The 13,036-nt window shown below is 63.6% G+C and overlaps 1 protein-coding gene across 1 annotated transcript; it reads right to left on the reverse strand.

Annotated features, from left to right (window-relative positions):
* Nucleotides 1–7,758: 7,758 nt before the first annotated feature.
* Nucleotides 7,759–12,372, reverse strand: SKOR1 (SKI family transcriptional corepressor 1). The gene is made up of 7 exons (XM_059714855.1): nt 10,483–12,372; nt 10,230–10,331; nt 9,399–9,584; nt 8,957–9,031; nt 8,441–8,515; nt 8,253–8,318; nt 7,759–8,170 (listed from the first exon to the last, which is right to left on the reverse strand). Exons 1-7 carry the CDS (start codon nt 12,359–12,361, stop codon nt 8,073–8,075), a joined length of 2,481 nt encoding a protein of 826 aa, XP_059570838.1. The 5' UTR covers nt 12,362–12,372; the 3' UTR covers nt 7,759–8,072.
* Nucleotides 12,373–13,036: the final 664 nt, after the last annotated feature.

A 13,036-nucleotide genomic window follows, 5' to 3' on the forward strand; every position in this document is an offset into this window, starting at 1 on the left:
ACCTCATTTTCTATGATTGTTTGATTCTATCTTTTTGGTACCTGCAACCTCAAAAGCCCAGCGCAACTGCAGGCGGCAAGGAGTGGGATAGCTCCTTTTCAATGCTCGCCCGTTGAGGTGGAAGTTGGGGGTGCGTGGCAGGGGTGGAAATCCGCAGAGAAAACACACAGTTCTGTTTGCAGAGTGCTGGGAACACAGTGAAGACTACGCTTCCAGCTAAACTGGTTTCTAACATATCTCAATTATAAGCTGTTTGGCGCATGGACTGTCTTTTTGCTATGCGTTCGTACAGTGCCTAGCACAACCTCTGCTCTGGCACCTACTGTACTCAGGCGGCCAAGCCTCCAGTCTTAGCCAATACTAGCTCCATTTGTCAAAGGCAGAGAAAGTCCTTTTGATCTAGCGCAGTGCAAAGAAAAGCAGCAGCAGGTCAAGCGTAGTTAAGATTTTCAACTTTGGCTAAACTCTCCTCCTTCCCCCGCCTTCCCCAAAATCGCAGGCCAAGAGCAAAACCTTTTCCAGAGTGATTTACAAACTGAAGTGGGGTAAAGGCTTTTGGGAGTTTTATCCCCCACCCCCAGCCAGACTGAAGTGCTGGAAAAATGGATCCCACCTCTAACCACTAATCCCCATGACAAGTCGTTACACGGCAATCCAACGGAGGACGGATTTGCAGAATGACTCAACGCAGCTTCCTGTGCTGTCCCCAGAAGCAAAATATACCTGAAAAATCAGAGACACGACTCCCTTCTGGCCTGCTTTCTTGCAATGTCCATGTGTCGAGCCCCTCAGCCTTTCTGAAAAGTTAATTCCTTGGTAGCCCGGCAGGTAGGATGGGAGGGATTCCTGTAACAGAAAAGGATACAATTCAGATGTTTTTTTCTGCATTTCAACTTAACGTCCCTAGTATTCATCTAGTACTCAAAACCAAAACAGCGCTCTGATACATTTGCAGGGCACTATTTTTTGTCCCCTTTATATAATGGCAGGTGATGGGATTTTTTTTCTTCAAACACACTTGCTAGGCTCCTTCAGTCATCGAGGTTATTAGTGGAGAAAGAACTTGTTTAAAATAGAAATTGCTTTCCAAGTTCCCCCTGCCCTGACTACAGGCTCTAAACCAAATCGGCCACTGCCCCACGGGAGGGAGAGAGGTGTGATTTCCTACCGACAGCAGCTAATTTCTTCCGATGGGGATGGGAAATCCGCAGGATGCCGCTCAGGGAAAGTTAGTTCCCTGCTTCAGGAAGCTGGTTTCCCGTTTCCTTTAGACGGCTTGACACCGCCTGCAGCAGACAACCCTGCAAGGGAGACACGAGAGAGCCACAACCTGCGGATACGTACTAGCTTCACCGCCAGCGGGGCAGAGCCCGGGCACCTGGTTGCGCTGCGTGAAGCACCACGACCCCGGCACGTCACGCTCTCCCCTCCCTCCGGGCAGCGAGATAGTTAGCATCCCAGGGCGAGGAGGGAGCGCGCGCACAAGTTATCAGAGTTTTTCTCGTCTCTGTTGTTGATGGACCCAGGCCACGCACCTTGCTCACGGATGAGAGAGTGGCTTCATCTGCTGCGTAGGCCTGCGGGAGTTCGTCTGGCCGCCTTCGAGCAGCCTGGGGAGAGAGCTGCCTGGCCAGGAAGAGCAGGCGTTTAGGGTTGTCGCCTTGAAAAGAGCACAGTGAGAAGGCAGCGATGGGGGGAGGACACGTCCCCTCCGGGAAGGCTCCCATGCTTCACTCGGAGCCAGCGGGGAGCTTGCCAGGGCCGTGACATCGGATCTAACTGGCACACGACAGAGCAGGTTGCTGCACTGCTTCCTTCCCAGACCAGAGCCGCTGCACACGGGCGACCTGTCCCTCCAGTAGGCCCGGGGCAGAGGGATGTGGCTCTCGCTTCCTTTCCTTCCCTCGTCCCCTGTACTCTCCAGCGGCCACATCCCCTAGCTGAACACCCTCGGCCCAGATGCAGTCACCTTCGCCCTAACCAAGTGATTTTTTTCTCTTGCTACTTTGCCTGGTGCACCGTGGCCAAGCCTCCAGCACGGTGCTCTCAGGGCTTTCCTCACAGGGGCCGTCAGGGCATGGGATGCCAGGCTGAGCCCCAGCCCTGCCGGGCACTGCCCTGCTGGACTTTCCCCCCAGGGACAGGTGCCAGAGTGAAGGGAGAGCACAAGGGAGAGCCTGCCACGACTCCAGGGCTGGAGAAAACCCCCCAGAGAGAGAGGCTGAGCGCTCAGCCCATTTAGTTTGCCAACAAGGAGTTGGAAAGGAGACTACTACTTTATAGCATCTACCAACCACCTCCACGGGAAGGAAATCCCAGGAACCGATGGCTCTTGAATCCAGCAGAGAAAGGCAGAACAGGAAGCAGTGGCTGGGACAAGACAAATCTAAACCAGGACTCAGGCACACCTCTTCACCAGGGGCAGAAACACACGACCGTGAGAAACGGCAGATCCTCCGTCCCTGCCTGCCTTCCTGGAGGAGATGCTTCCACCAAACACAAGTGGCTGAGCTCCAGGCGGGAGCACCTGCGCAAAACATACAGGCCTGTGATCTACTAGCCCACATGGTCTCTAGATCCCCCTGGCCTCCGGCTCCAGCGAGGAAGAGGAAGGTGTAGAAGGCCCCGATCTACTCTGCACGCAACTGGATCCTTGAGCGTATTAGCGCTGGGCGACTGCAGTGAAGGGCGCCTTAGGGAAATGGGCACACCCTGATTTTATTTTTATAGGATCTAAGCTTGGCCTCTGACCTCGCAGGTGCTTTGTGCTTAGGATAGACATTTGGCTGGGATAGTTTAACTCGGGGTCAATCCTGTCTGGAGCAAGGGGCTGCACTAGATGATCTTGTGAGGTCCCTTCCAGTCCAACTTTCCTACGATCCTATGACTTGCTACACAGCTCTTAGAGGTCTCCTGACCCGTCTGCAGCTCCAGCAACCTTAGCCTTGCCAGCTAAGGCACCTACAGTTAAGTCTGTGCATAATCATTTGCAAGTGGGGGAGTCTCTGCTCAGACTTAAAGGCCTGGGCTGTACCCACCGCAAGCCCTCTCTATCAGCCAGCCGCCCCTGGACGGTACCAGCCTTGATTCTGGAAGCAGGGGCACGTGAAGTCCTCACGAATCAATGGCATCCAAGTGCTTTGTCGAGAGAGAAGTCTGGCTAAGTAGCAGCCTGGCAGTGAAAGGCAAGGCAGAGCCAGCTCTGTTGCAGGGAGCGGCCACGTAACCTTCCCTCCAAACAAACAGCCTCGCGCACCCGGGGAAAGCAAGCGGCATATGGGAAGACGTCTTGGCAAGGCTGGCGCTCAGCTCCCTGAAACTGCTGTGCCACTGGCCTGAAAGACCAACTCCATCAGCTCCAGCGAGCAGACCTTCTGCTTCCCAGAATTGAGGATCCATCGCAGGCTCGCGACGCAGGCACTCCAGGCTTCTTCTGCTTTAATTATTTAAAAATCCTAACCCCAGCTGTTTATTTTCAGGGACTATTATCTGCCTCCAACTATTTTAAGACTCAAAAACATGAAGCCTCTCCTTCACTCTGCTGGTAAAGTTTAATTCACTCTAATTATTTCATATTACATAGACTATAATAGTTTCATAATTTCTAGTATATTAAGCACTTAATATGTTGTGTCATTTGAAGTCGCATATTAAATTCAGCAAAGTACATTTTAATGAGAGTTAAGTGGTGTGAAAATATTAATACCGCATAATAGTTCATTTTGGCACTCATCTTTTTTGAAGTCTTGAAAATAGACAGGTGCCAACAGGTCTCACCTTCATTCTCGGGGTTACCTGTCCGAGATTAACCCCCCCCATGTTGGTGACTATGGACCGCAGTAGCACGGGAGTCCTTTGCAGGGGGTTCATCTCTGACAACTGAACCACAAAGCCATCACCACTTATTACCCTGCTATTTCTTTCAGTCACAGCTTAGCTGGACCAGATGTTTCAGGACACACCATGCAAATAAAATTGGTAGTGAGGCCTGCTCTTCCACTGAGTCTTCCAATGTACTTCACGCTGGCAGGTAAGGAGCAGCGTCCACATGTTAGGGCGCAAGCAGTAGTTAGGTGGAAGCGATAGCATTTCCCAGTGGGCCAGTAAAGCACAGTATTATTAACCCCAGCATTCAGCCAGGGCTCACAGAGGTCATCCGATTTGCCTATTCCTCCCTGACTCCCAGCGCCATGCCCAAAGCAATTAGAGCCCCAGTGACAGCTGCTGTCACATACAGGCAGCTTCTGGGGTTCGTTGCATCTCGCCTCTCCCCAGCATCAGGGATGGGGAGGGTGAGTATCCCTCCAGGACACCCTGGGCTGGCGGCGCAGTGCAAAGCAGCGCAAAGCCAGTGCCCGACCAGCTCTGGTCGTTCAGTGTCCCGCAGCCGGGTTCACCCAGACACACGGGGGCTGGCCTGAGGGGCTGGGCCAAGTTCCAATTACATTAATTGCTTTGTGCCTTGCCAAGGGCACAGTCCAGGGGAAAGCAGCCAATGCCCCCCAGGCAAAGCAAGCCCCAGACACAAGCTGCCTAGGAAGGTTAGCCCTCCAGGGGCCAGGCTGGGCGAGCATGGGGAGGGGCGCACGAGAAACCCCAGCTGCTCCTCCGGTGCACTCAGGTGCTGCAGGGCAGCTTCTCTAGATGAGCGCTTCACCCTATGCCCTGCCATCCCCAGACATCGCTCAGCGCCCGCAGGCTGCTCTCTGCCGCAGCCTCAGCCCCGCAGACGTCTGTACAGCTCCTCCAGCCAGCCCAGGGCTGCTCTCTCCAGCAGATGGCAGCAAGACATCACCAGCACGCAGACGCTTCCCAAAATGCGGCGAGTTAGGGAGGGCGCCCAAGGCCAGCCAGCCCTAGACTGCAATGACAGCAACCGCGTCCCTTCCCAAGCTGCCCCGATTGCAAGGAAGTGCCCCCTGCACGAGCCGAATAGAAATGCTCCGATTCCTCTGGTCTCAGGCAATGCCAAATACCGGGTGCCAGTTTCTGCTGCCCCCCTCGCAGCACATCTTCTGCTGCCAATCTCCACTCCCGCACGGCGCAGCGAGAAAAGGCTGGGTTCACCCTCAGCTCTGAACGCAGGCCCTGGCCTTTTCTGAGCACCTAGGGACATGCTAGGCCGCAAGCCAGCAGGGCCAGGTCTGACCCGTGTTGGGAAAGAAACCGGAGGAGAGGAAGGAGTGACTCATCAAGAGCTAGGTGGCAGCTGTAGCCTTTGCTTGTGGGTCTGTAATGCAGAGGGAGCAGACTTTAAAACCTGCGTGTCAAGGGACTGCCGGCCAACTCAAGCCGTGGCAGAGTCAGGCATCCTGGGTTATTTTTATTTCAACTCATTCCTGAGCTTTCAAACTGCATGTAGATCCTGTTTGCAAGTTCCCCCCCCCCCCCCCCCCCCACCACAGGGGCCACCAACACGGTGTTTTCAGCCCGAAAACCTACACTTTTATGCAATCACTTGCCTCCAGGGGCCGGAGCTTGAAATACAACACCGGCTCTTGCAGAGACCCAGGCTAAAATTGCAAGAGTGGACAACGCTGCTGCTCGGGGCCAACAGCTGAAGGAGAAGAGCTGGAAATGTCGGGGGTACAGAGGAGATCATTTAACATAACTCAGCCCGGCCAGAAATCATTGCATCTTATCTCTGCAAACCCATCCTGAGGGATTCCTAAGCGCTTTGCAGTTCATCACAGCTGAAACGCTGCCGCTGCCACCTCTCCAGCAGGCCCTCTGGCTTTTTTTAACATCCCCCAGTAACACCCAGGGGACACAAGCTCTCACCTAAGTGGAAATATCTGGGGTCTTGTGCTGGGAGAGGCGATGCCGGCGCGGGTGTGCTGATCCGATTCCCAGGGTAATTGTGGGCTGCCTATGGAGACAGCCCACAATTACCAGAGGAATCGGATCAGCACACCCATGCCGGCATCACCTCTCCCAGCACAAGACCCCAGATAATCACCAGAGGGCAGGATCTGAGTTGCACATGGCTCGGGAAGGAAGGCTCGTGTAACAGCACACTGCTCCCTGCACCCTGAAGAAACAGTGCCGCCGGCAGTACCTTGTGCACACTCAACTCTTGGGATGTGCAGCCCGCGCTCCAGGCAGGGCCTTGCCCTCTGCCTCTGCAGAAGGAGGGTGAAGCAGGTGTAAAACATTACAAGGTCGTCATGTCAAGCTCCTCAGTGCCCAGTGATTCCAGGTCCCAGGACAAACCACGCTGTTTTCCCCTTTCCACAGGGCAGGGGAATTCCTACACACATGCAGGGCCTGATTCCCGCAGCCCGTCCTCCGAGGGGGTCATTTATCCCGGGGCAAAGCATGCAAGGGCAAGGGGGCGAAGAGGTGGAAGCATCTCCTGTGGTTCCAGATGTGGTCATTCAGAGCATGAGGAAAGACAGCCGCACGCAATAGCGGACACTAGTCCTTACTTGTGTCCAGGCAGGGAGACCGTGCCAGGCCCTCAGATAAGAAATAAGGATTCACAGGCACTTTGCAGAGGGCAGAAGCAACTAACAGCAGAGGCTAGGTGGAAGCAGGCTCTTCCCCTTCTGTTTACTTGGATAATGCACTTCTCTCTCGCTGCCCCTTCCTTCACTGATGCAAAAATCCTGCAGCCTAAAGCAAGGGCAGGAGGTTTTTCACCCTGTTCTTCGCCTGCCCAGTGCCCGAGAGCCTTGGGGAGGCTCCTGCATGTTCTCAGCGCGGCACAGGCTGAATCCCTGCAGCGCTGCAACGCTCCCTACCTCTCTCTCCTGCACCGGGAGGCAAAGGGAAATCCTCTTAAAGTAGCCCGGTCCACCACCTGCTCTGGTAATTAATTCAGTGGCACCTCCAAAGCCGTGCTGTGACATCTGCCAAGGATCAAGATGCCCTCCTGGTGACCGTGGTGGAAGGGGGGGGGGGATTATGGGTGCTGAGGGCCTTGTAGAAGGAGAAGGTGGCGAGATAGGAGCCTTAAAAGAGCACTGCAACCTCCTTCAAATGGGTTTTTGAAAAGCCATCGTCCTAGAGGGAAGCCGACGGCAAAAAGCCAAGGGTTGGGCATCTTCATAGCAGGGCAGGAGTCCCCCTGGACGGCTCTCAGCCCCGCACTGCGCGGGGGGAGGAAAGGGCTGAAGGGAGCTGCCGCCGGGCTCTGCGGAGGTGCCGCTGCAAGGGGCATCGCCTCCTGCCGCGCACCAAGACCTCAGGCCGGCAGTGCTGCAGCTGCTGAAGGCTGCCTTGGTGCAGGCTGAAAAACCCTGCTGGAGAAACGCAGCCCCTTCCCCCACCCCCACCCTGGAGGAAGGATCTGGCCCCTCCAATGCCGGAGGGGAGCTGTGTTGGCCCCAGGTTTCCCTCTGCACCTTGCACCGGAGCGACCTCGGCGCCGTGTGAACGCCCGGGGCAGCGGCAGGAGCCCCATCCCCTCCGGGCAAGCCCTCCCTGCCCCGGGCCGGGCATTGTGCGGGGCAGCCCGCGGGCTCGTTAGCGTGGAAATGAGCCTGAATAACCCGCACCTTGCAGGCCAGGTCCGCGACGGGTTCCCCGGGGGGTGCTAAGCCCCAATTACCGCGTTGCCTCGGCTAGTCCGGGTTAACCGAGCCCCGCACCGAGCCAGCTCGGGGCCGTCGGGGCAGCTCCAGGCCCGGGGCAGCGGGCGGCCGGGTCCGGCCCTCCAGGGTGCCGGCGGCCGCAGCCCCGACGGGGCGGGCCGGGCCGGGCCGGGGTCCTTCCCCGCGGGCGCGGAGCGGAGGCGAAGGCGGCAGCGGCTCCTCCAGGCGGGTTTTTATTAAAGAACGAAACCGAAGCAGAAAAGAAAAGCTCACTTCCAGGCGCGGCCTCCCGCGGCGGGGCGGGCCGGGCCGGGCCGGGCCGGGGTCCCCCCCGCCCCCGGGGGCCGCCCTCTAAAGTGCTGTCACATCCAGACCGGAGCCGGGGGGGGGAGGACACGACGAACACCGCACCAAGAGCAACACAGGACATGTACACCCATTGCACGTCGGGGCCGGGCCGGCGGGCTGTCCCCGGCTCCGCAGTCCTATGTACACTGTCCCCGGGGGAATGGCTTGTGTCTCGGGCCCGGCCCGGCCTCACTGGGGCAGCAGCGGGGGCTTGAAGGAGCAGTTGCCCGTGCAGTGCCGCGGCGTCAGCATCTTGCAGGAGAAGTGGTGCAGCGCGTCGTGCGCCTCTGCGGGCGGGAGAGACGGGGCGGTCAGAGCCGCGGCCCCCGCCGAGCCCCGCGCCCCCGGCCGCCCCCGGCCCGCAGCTACCTTTCAACTTCTGCTGAATGGCGTAGCGCGCCTTGCGCTCCTGGTCCAGCTCGTTGCACAGCGTGTCTGCGGGGGAGGAGGCGGTGAGCCCCGCGGGCAGCCAAAAAGTGGGGGAGCAGGGAAACGGGGCGCGGGGGGGGGGGGGAAGAAGCCCAGAGGAGGGGACCCCGCGCCTGCCCCGCGCCTACCTCTCACGATCTGCAGCTGCTGCACCATCTCCTCCCGGTAGGCCAGCTCCCGCTTCATCTGGTCCTGGAAGTTATCTGCGCGGGGGCGGGAGGCGTGAGCGCCCGGGGTGGGGGCTGCCGCAGCCCGGGAGGGAGCTCCCGCGCCTTGCCCCGCAGCTGGACGGACCCGGCGAGCTACAGCTGTGCGGTCTCCGGGCTCCCGGCACGGAACTGCCCCGACCCCTGCACCCTGGGTAGAGAGCTGCCCCTACCCTCGCACCGCGGGCAGGAAGCTGCCCCGACCCCCGCACCCTGGGTAGAGAGCTGCCCCGACCCCTGCACCCTGGGTAGACAGCTATCCCGACCCCCGCACCCTGAGTAGAGAGCTGCCCTGCACCCCGGACAGGGCAGGCCGAGCGGGCTGGGGCTGCGCGGGGTTCCCCCCCGCACCAGCGGCCCTTCCCCGGGAGCTCCCGCTGCCCCTCGGCCTCGGGCCCTGCGGGATGGCCCCGGGGAAGGGCAGTGCGGGGCACGTACCTTTGAGGCTCTGGAACTCGCGCTCCAGCTTCTTCCTGAGCTCCACTTGCTCCAGCAGCAGCTTCTGCAGCTCGTCTGCGGAGAAACAGACCCGCGCTAACCGCTGTGCCCCGCGCTGCTCCTGGGAGCTCCCGGCTCCCGCGCTCGGCCAGGGCCGGGGCCGGGGCCGGGGCCGGCGGTAGGGACCGGCTCCGTTGGCGCCGGGCTCCGCACCCTCCCCGCAACGAATGCGGCGCCGGGCGGGGGGAGGCGCGCGGGGGGAGCGGGCGCGGGGGCAGCCGCGGCCCCGCACAGCTCGGCCCCGCACCCTTGCCGCGGCCGCCCGCGCCCCCGCGGGGCTTTCGTTGGGGCCGGGTGCGGGCGGTGCGGGCAGCCGCGGCTTCCTGCCCGGCCCGCAACGAACCCGGCGTCCCCGCGCCCCGGCCCGCCCCGGCTCACGCACCTCGGGCCAGGTTCTCGATGTCCTTCTCCAGCAGCGCCGCGCCCGGCCCGTCCGGGCTCAGCCCGTCCTCGCCTGCGGGGAAGTGCGGGGCGCTCAGGCCGGGCCCGGGGCAGCCGCACACCCAGCCCCGCCGCCGGCCCGCGCCTGACACTCGCCAGGGATGAGTGTGTGTGCGTGCGTGTGTGCCTGCACTGGGCTGAGCGTGTGCTAGGCATCTGTGTGCATGTGTGTGTTTGTATGCGTGAGTGCAAGCACGTGTGCGTGTGTGTGTTGGGGGGTTGTGTGAATGCGTGTGCATGCGTGTGCTGAGGGATTTTGTGTGCCTGTGCATGTGTGAGTACGTGCACATGTGCGTGTGTGTTGGGGGTTGTGTGTATGTGTGTCTGTGTGCGCGCGCGATGGCGGGGTTGTTGTGCGTGTCTGTATGTATGTGTGCGTGTGTTTGTGCGTGTGCATCTGTGTGCGTGTGCGCGGGAGGGTTGTGTGCATCCGCGCTTGTGTGCATGTGTGTGTTTGTGCGCTGGGGGGGTTGTGTGTGTGTGTGCACTGGAGGGTTGCTTGTGTGCGTGTGTATGCGCGTGTGCTGGGCCGCTGTGCGTGTCTGTGTGTGTGTGCATGTGAGTGCGTGCATCTGTGCTTGTGCGTATGTGTGTGCAAATGCATGTGTGCTTGGGGTCGTGCGTGTCTGTGCCGGTGCGGGGTCGCAGCCCCGGGCCGGGGACCGGAGCAGAGGAAGGGGCTCCCGCAGCCGGCCCCGCTTCTTCCCGGCCCCGCGCCCGCCTCCGGCCTCCCGAAGCCCCGAGCCGCGGCCGCGGCCCCGCCCGGCGCTACCTCTGTCGGCGCCGGGGCTGGGGTGCGAGGCGCGGGGCTCGGGGCAGGGCTTGCGGCCGTCCGGCTCCTCGGCGCCCGGGGGATTGTCGCCTTTATCTGCCTCTTAGCGGGGAATAAACCGATTTGCAGCCGTGAGCCGCGGGGCCCGGCGCGGCTTAGCGCCGCTCAGCCGCCCTAATCCCCTCCCGGAGCCGGGGGTGGGACACGCAACGCCCGCTCCCACCCGCGTACCCCCCGCGCGGGGCCGCATTACCGGGCGCCTCCGGCGGCCCGAGGTAGGGGCCCTTCCGCGCCTGCGGAGCCTCGTCCCGCTCGTAGACCTGCGGAGAGAAGCGCGCTGAGCCCGCGGGCCGCGGCGGGGAGCGGGGGGAGCCCCCGGGGCCGCCCCGCACCTCGAACCCGCTCCGCTGCGGGCTGCGCTCCGGCCGCTCCGACGGCGCCTCCTCGGGCCCCGCGTCCCCGGGCGGCTCCGGCGGCTCCGCGGGCTGCTCGCCGGCCGCCGCCGCCGCCGCTGCCTCCTCGCCGTCCTCCTCGTCCTCGTCGTCGGGGAAGCGGCCCGACTCCACGTCCACCTCGGGCTCCTCGGCCGTGTCGGCGCCGGGCGAGAGCGAGCGGTAGCTGGAGCTGCCCTCGCTGAGGAAGTCGGGCGAGAGGCCGCGGGCCGGGCCGTAGCCGTCGCGGGTGCCGTAGAGCTTGGCGATGCTCTCGGCGTCCTTCACCACGGGCCGGAAGGCGGACAGGTAGCTGCCCTTCCTGGGCAGCGGCAGCGGCAGCAGCGGCAGCAGCGCCTCGTCCGCCTCGTCGGCGCGGGGCGGCGGCGGCAGCGGCAGGGCCTCGCCGTCGGGGCCCGCGCCGTCCTGCGGGGTGGCGCTGCTGCGGCCGCTGCCCGACGGCTCCGAGCCCTCGGGCTCCGCCGCCGCCGCCTTGGGCGCGGGGAAGGGCGGCACGGGCAGGCTGCCGGCCGCCGGCCAGAACATGGGGAAGGCCGGGTAGACGGCGCCGTCCTTGCTGGTGGGCGGCGGGCCCTGCTGCGGGGGTTGCGGCGGCGGCGCGTGCGGGGCGGGCGGGCCCCAGAACATGCCCGGCGCCAGCGCCGGCCCCTTGCCGGGCTCCCCCGCGCCGCCACCGCCGCCTCCCGCCGCCTCGTCCGGCGGCTTCTTGGGGCAGAGCCCGAAGGCGGCGGCGGGGAAGCCGTAGGGGTGCGGGAAGAGCGGCGGCGGCAGCTTCTGCAGCACCCCGAAGCCCTTGCTGGGCACCGGGATGACCGGGTAGCTGCGCACCGCGCCCGGCCCCGCCAGCCCCAGCGCGGCCCGCTCGGCCGCCGGCTCGTCCGAGCGCAGGCTCTTGTGTGCCGGCTGCAGGTCGGCGGCGGGCGGCGGCGGCGGCTTGGCGGGCGGCACGGAGAAGGTCCGCTTGCGGGTGCCGCCGTTGAACATGGCCTTGACGTCCTCCCAGGCGTGGCACAGCTCCTCGCCGGCCGCCTTGTCGCTCAGCTTGAGGTGGCGGCGCCAGGAGTTGAAGTTGGCGGCGTCGGGCTGCGTGTACTTGGCGTCGGGCGTGCGGTGCGAGTGGAAGATGAACTTGTTGGGCGAGAAGTACATGGCGCAGTAGCTGCACTTGATGCACTTGGCGCGGGAGCTGTTGTAGCGCGCGGGGATGAAGCTGCCCCGCGAGCCCCAGGCGCACTCGTGCGCCACGTCGAAGGCGAAGTTCTCGGGCAGCTTGGGCGGCTTGTGCTCGCCCAGGAAGGACTTGCAGAGCCGCTCCGCCTCGCGCTTCGTGATCATGCCGCAGCGCCGCGACGAGATGGGCATGGCCCCGGCCCGGCGCAGGATCTCCAGCTGCACCGGGGTGCACTGCACGCACGTGATGCCCAGCGCCACGCGCCGGTTGTGGATCTCATTGTAGCTGTAGCTCTTGAGCAGCGTGTTGGAGATCTGCGCCAGGCACAGCCGCTCCTGCCCGTCGATCACCAGCGACACGATGGGCACGCCGTACAGCGACGTCTCGCCCACCTGGTTGGGCTTCAGCCCCGCGCCCGCGCCCGCGTACGGCGCCAGCTCCTGCTTGGAGGTGGGCGACGAGCCCGCCGCGTCCCGGCCGCCGGCCAGCGGGCTGCCCAGCGCCTCCATGCCCCGCCGGGCGCTCCTGCGGCAGGGCGCGGGGTCAGCGCCAGCCCCGCACCCCCCCTGCCTCCTCCCCGCACACGCCCCGCGCCCTCCCCGTTGCACCCGCGGGGCCAACCCCGCTCCCCGCACATGCCCCGCTCCTTCCCCCGCTCCCCGCACATGCCCCGCTCCTTCCCCGTTGCACCCCCCCGCGTCCCCGCACAAGCCCCGCGCCCTCCCCGGCCCTGCCGCATCCAACGACACCCCCGCAGCGCCGCCGCCGCCATGAGCCCGGCTCCCCGCGCTCCCGCGCTCCCCCTTACCGGGCCGGCCCGGTGCCTCCCGCAGCGGCGCGGGGCTCATGGAAAGGCGGCGGCTCCTGGCCCGGGCGGGCGGGCGGCGGCGCGGGGCTGCTGCGGCGGGGAGAGCGGCCACATGGCAAGTCCGGGGCAGGCGGCGGGCGAGGAGGAGGCGGAGGCGGCGGCGGCGGCGGCGGTGACGAGCGGAGCGGAGCCGGCAGCACCCGCCCCGCGCCGCCGGCGGGACCCGCGCGTCACTCACCGCGGGCTGCACTCAATCACCGCGCGGCCGGGGCTGCTTTAAGCAGCGCTCAGTGGCGGGGGGCGGGGGGGAGAGGAGCGGCCACGGGAGGCGGGGGGTGCAAGGCGCTGCGCAGCGCACCTGGGAGCCGGCCCCGCA

Source organism: Alligator mississippiensis, chromosome 11 (assembly GCF_030867095.1).
Source record: "Alligator mississippiensis isolate rAllMis1 chromosome 11, rAllMis1, whole genome shotgun sequence".
NCBI lineage: Eukaryota > Metazoa > Chordata > Crocodylia > Alligatoridae > Alligator > Alligator mississippiensis.